This window comes from Sinocyclocheilus anshuiensis, unplaced genomic scaffold, assembly GCF_001515605.1.
Source record: "Sinocyclocheilus anshuiensis isolate Anshui unplaced genomic scaffold, SAMN03320099.WGS_v1.1 scaffold1065, whole genome shotgun sequence".
Lineage (NCBI taxonomy): Eukaryota > Metazoa > Chordata > Actinopteri > Cypriniformes > Cyprinidae > Sinocyclocheilus > Sinocyclocheilus anshuiensis.
In genome coordinates, this window is record NW_015555804.1 from 631,825 (window position 1) to 637,358 (window position 5,534).

Here is a 5,534-nt window from a genome sequence, read left to right on the forward strand (position 1 = left end):
TTCCTGCTACACAGTATCTTTTGCTCTCTATAACTTTGCAGAAATAAGTGTTTTGTTTGTAATCTGAATACATATTCATATAAATTTGCATTTCTTAAATGTGTCTTAACTTTTTTTAAATCTAATTCATGCTTGATTTATTTTACTCAATGACAAGGATCCCTGACAAGATGACAAATTAAAAAGCAATTGTTTAGTGAGGGATTGACATCGACAGTACGTGAGGGTATCAAATTGAAATGAATTTTGATATTTGATCCATGATGGATGTTTTAGAGTGGAAAAAAATAAAAGTAATAATATTACAAAACATCACTGAAATCATTAAATGTATTGCTACTTATGCTTGTGCAGTTTTCCCACCAAAATGATGTCACTTCTTGCAAGATGATGTCATTAGTCCTTGTTTAACAATTATCAAAGTTCACATTGAGGTATGACTGTGTGTAATTTATCTTGTAAAACCAATATGGCTACTAAAAAGAACTAATTTGGTAAAATAATGATGTGGTATAAAGAATAACAAATGTAATATGATGGTCTTTTAAAATTGTGAGTTTAATATTTTATCAGATATATGATAAGACTTGACTTGGGAACATGAAAATGTACTGCATAACAGGAATGACTGTTATTGCTTGCATTGTAGCGTGTGTTTTTATGTATTGACAGTGTGAACTGTATAATCATGTTAATTGAAGGGCCCGAGTGCAGAGACTGAGGTGATCGAGGAAGCACCTGCTGACCCTAACAATGAAGAACTTCCTCCTTATCTGCGTGAAGAACCACCTGAGGGTATGTTCAGCTTTATTCATGCTTTCATAGTGTTATTGAATGTATTTCTATTGGTGTAATGTGTCCATGAAAGTTTTTTTAAATCAAAAAACAAGGTTTAAAAAAAAAATTATATTGTATTATTTTTATGTATTTATTCAACATTTAATGCTGATATGGCGATATAAAACCATGTTTGTTTATGTATTTAGGTAACTTCATATGAACGTATAAAGGAAAATATATATATATATATATTATATTTTAGATGACAAGCAAGTTTTTCATCATTTTAGTCATTTTTCTGCCCTCACTGGTTTATTTTAAAGGGTTCTGTTGTGTAACAAATGGCTTTTCAAAAGTACAAATTTCTAGAAATGAATTTTTTGTCATTTTTTTAATTCCTAAAGAAAAATGTATTTGCAACAAATATATTTTCATGACCAAGGCTGCATTTTTTTAAATAAAAAATACAGTGAAAACAGTAATATTGAGAAAAGTTTAATTATTACAAGTTCAAATAACTTTTTAAATTTGAGTTTATTTAAAATGTAATTTATTCCTGTGATGGAAAATCTGAATTTTCAGCATCCATTGCTACAGTCTTCAGTGTTATACGATCCTTCAATAATCATTCTCAAGAAACATTTTTTTTATATTTTAACAATTATGAACATTTTTTTTAATATTTAATATCAATGCTGCTTAATATTTTTGTCAGTTTTTTTCAGGATTTTTTTGACGAATAGAAAGTGCAAAAGAACAGCATTTATATAAAATAGAAGTGTTTTGTGTCACTATAAATGTCTTTACTGTCACTTTTGATCAATTTAATGTGTCCTTGGTAAAAAAAATTTTTTAAATATCTTAAAATCTTACTGATCCCAACCTTTTGAACGACAACATATATTTGTATTTGGAAAGCTTAGTAAAATATTCATAATTGATTCTAATCACTGATTTTTGTTCAGCTTATTAACATAGATTTCAAAATGCACAGAAATCCTCAGGGAAATCTGGTCGATTTTGATCAAAGAATACGCCATCATCTATTACTTTTTAATGTTGTAGTAAAGTATAGTGATCTGCAGAGGGCCACACTGACCAACATAAGATGAATAAAGATTTCTGTAGTGAAATATCGCTCTAATAGCCTATTTGGAGTGCCGAAATGTATGAAGATTTAAGTAAGTTTAATTCCCAAATCCATTCATCTTTCCAAACCGCTTCCCAGAAAGCCCTGCAGGTGTTCTGTGGTACACACGGGACTGCATCTGTAGTTAATAACGGGCACGTAGGCTCTATTAAAGCCTTTCATTAAGAGCTGAAGCTCTTTCAGTAACTGAACATGTTTAAGTTAAAGTGTGCTTTTGTGCCCAAACCATGATCAATGTCCTCCCTTTGTTCTCTGTGCTATTTGATCTGTACGTCCAGGGACGGCACAAAGCAACAAAGCTCTCTTGTCTTGTTGTCTCTTTATAAAAAGTCTATTCAAGGTGAAGGCTCTGATGCCGCTGCTTTGCCAGAAACAATCTCTTTAGTTTAAATGGCTGCATTATGTTGCTATAAATTGCTTTGGGATCCTCTGTGCCTGCTGCCCACCAGTGCATCACAGGTGATTGCATAACAGCAAACGCCTGCCCTCTGGCTTTTTGGCTGCTGCCTCGGTGCGGATTCTGAAATAGTTTATTATATCGCTGAGATGCTGTCCGTCTTTGTTGCTGGGAACAAGAATCTCTCGGATCTGGGTCATGTGTTTTGAGTTATTTGTTCTGATTCAGGGTGTGTTGATCCGTAGATGTATAAAGCTATTTCGGGTGAATCAAACTGTCTATTTTGGTGAAAATTGTGATCGGGATAACTGGTGTTTTATGAGAAATGAGTCTTGAGCTTGAGTACACAAAGTGCATTGGGCCTGTTCACAAGGAGGGGAATTGTTTGGATCAGGCTTAATATCACTGAGCAAATAGCAGAAGGGATTGAAGTACAAGCAGAATGATCCTAGTTCAGTATCTCAGCGACCTCTGCTAGATCTGCTTTGGGTTTCAAAGCCCAGAATGCCGCTTTCTCTCAGGGTGCGGACTGGAATCTGTTTGTCGACAGAGTTCGGTTGGTGTGAAAGTGAACCGCACCCAAGTCTGCTTGGCTCATGTGAATGGTGTCATGAAAAATTCAGTCCACTCACTAAATTGAGCCTCCTTAAAATCCCAAAGTGATTCCTTTGGCTGAAATAACCTTTAATAAGTAAATTTACTGAAATAATCGTTAGTTACATATAATTTATTAAAGTATTATATCACTAAAACTCTAAACGGTTTCAACTAACAATGGAATATTTACATTATGATACATTTATAATATTTTACATGTTAAGTATGTGTGTGTGTACATGAATGTATTTAAATTATTCCATCACTAATGATTATTTTGATAATTGATTGATATATCGATTATGTCCTTTTATTAATTGAATAAAAAGCTACATTTATACAATAATAGTAGTTATAATAGTAATAAATAGTTTGTAAAGTTACATGTCTGTAAGGATTTTTAAGATGTTTTCTGTGAATGCACAGATGCTGATAATCAATAATTAAATTCATTGTTGATTGTTTTCATTAACAGTTTTATTGATAATTTATTGCAGCCCTTAAAGGATAGCTGTGTTGACTGATCTGACTGATTCAAACAGCAATTTCTAAGTCTTTTTGAATCATTCATTAAAAGAACCTGCTCTTAAGAGTCATTTTTTATAAATGAGACTATAATGCTTATTGGATGTTTTTATTCACTAAAAGAACATGTTTAAAGGAGTCATTGGTGTTGAACTGGAATTTTCCCCAGCCCCAATGTTTTTTTTAAGCTTATGTTTTGCAAGCTAACTGCTCAGTGTATTAGCTTAGCATAGGTGGACTGAACTCAAAGTAGATTGAATCATTTATGACATCAGTAAGTTTTGTGGTATGAACACAATCCATATTAAATTGCGAAAGTGAACCAATACTGATTACATATAATGTGCATCTTTGCATGCTCTTGGTCACACTTATTATAATGTGACAATTTTCCATAACTGTGAATAAATTGGCTTGGGAGAACAGCTCACATTCTCTGCATCTCTTGCAGGTGCTGCTGTGTCTGTTTGTAAAGTTTTGGTGGCTAGTCCAGTGTGAATAAAACATGAATAAAACAGTGAAGCTAGACTCTTCTTGTCTTGAGATGCTACCTAGTTACAGTGGTAAACAGCCGCTAGTACTTGCAATGATACTCATGTTGATAACGTGGTTCGCCCCAAAAGTACTTTGTGAAAGATTCAACGGGAGTGGGAAGCATCAAAACCCATTTCTTACACCCTCATCATTATAGAAACCATGTATATGTTTTTTCAAGCCAGTAAGTTTTATTTCCTGAAATGTCCCTGATGTTGTAGACAGAATGAGTCCCTTTAGGGCGTATGGTCGACTGAGGTCAGATATAGTCACAGAGGATTTGGAGCGGAAACATACAGGCTAGTCCACATGCTAATATTCATGTGGAAAAATACAGCCAAAATGGATCTTTTCTCCCAGAGGCGTTCGTTCTGCTGCAGACAGTGTACGGTTTACAGACCGTTTCTTCTGTTGATGCAACATTTGCACCTGATTTTCTTCTCAAGCTTGTACTGTTGCCTCATCTGTAAATGTCAAATGTGAGGACAGAGCGAAAGGCAGGGCGGTAATTTTTAACAAATTATGGGTGGTGAACATAGTTGTTTAACAATTATGTCCTTTTAGTGTTTTAGTGCGAGAGAGGGATGGCGAAATTCAATCAAGGTTAGATTGTCAAGACCTGTCGGTGTGATTGCACTTATTTTCCGAGCGAACAGGCTGGAACTGACGTAAACCTGAGAAATACAACACCATAGATTCAGTCTGTCAGCTAATTTGAGCTTCTGGTTCTACTGTTTATCTGAAGCACTATACTCATTGAGGTGTTCATTTAGACATCAATACCCTGTCTAAGTGTTTTTATGTATGTCATTGGTTCTGTTGGTCCAAATGCGTAAAATATCAGTTAACTGACATTTTTGACAGTTATTACAGTACTGCCTTGACTTTCATAACCTGTTTTTAGCATATGATTGGATACATTCACACAGTCATTGTTGGGGATTGACAGCTGTATTTATTAGCAGGTGTGAGTCTTAAATTGTCTTGTAATACCTCAAGTCAAGTCAAGTCAAGTCTGCTTTATTGTCAATTCTTCCACATGTACAGCACATACACACAGAGAATTGTATGAAGTCTATGAACAGCATTCTGACGTATGAGTCTTTTTTGTCTAGGTGTGTGAGTGCTGAGTGGAGGGTAGTGGCGATGGCACTACCTGTAGTTACCTGTAGCTATGGCAACCAGTAACTGTAGGAAATGTCTCAAAGCACTTTAATTTGTATTTCATCCTCACAGTTAGTAGGCCAAAAACTTGGTTTGGTTCAGTTCTGTTTTGTTTTATTTTGCCTCACACTACGACTGCACGATACCCCCTTTTTCTGACATTTTTCATTACCTCGTTTAGGTTGACCATATAAATTTTGTGGTCAAATATTACAATTTAAAATATAAGTAAAAAATAATAGTATGATACTCATATATTAGTGTCATTTTAGTAGCATTGAGTTCCCTTTCAGTCGGTCACTCCCGACGTCACGTCGGATGACCGACGAATTGGGATCTCGCTTAGAGAGACCAATCTACTTCGAGTGTAAACTAAACGAGCCAATG

General features: G+C 34.6%; 1 protein-coding gene across 1 annotated transcript in view; it reads left to right on the forward strand.

Moving 5' to 3' along the window:
* The window catches only part of LOC107674994 (transmembrane protein 263-B-like), a 24,011-nt gene that overhangs the window by 631 nt on the left and 17,846 nt on the right, over positions 1-5,534 (forward strand). Inside the window, exon 2 of the mRNA XM_016469170.1 lies at positions 702-795. Within this exon, the coding sequence (XP_016324656.1) occupies positions 702-795 (94 nt within the window). The remainder of the gene's footprint in view (positions 1-701; positions 796-5,534) is intronic.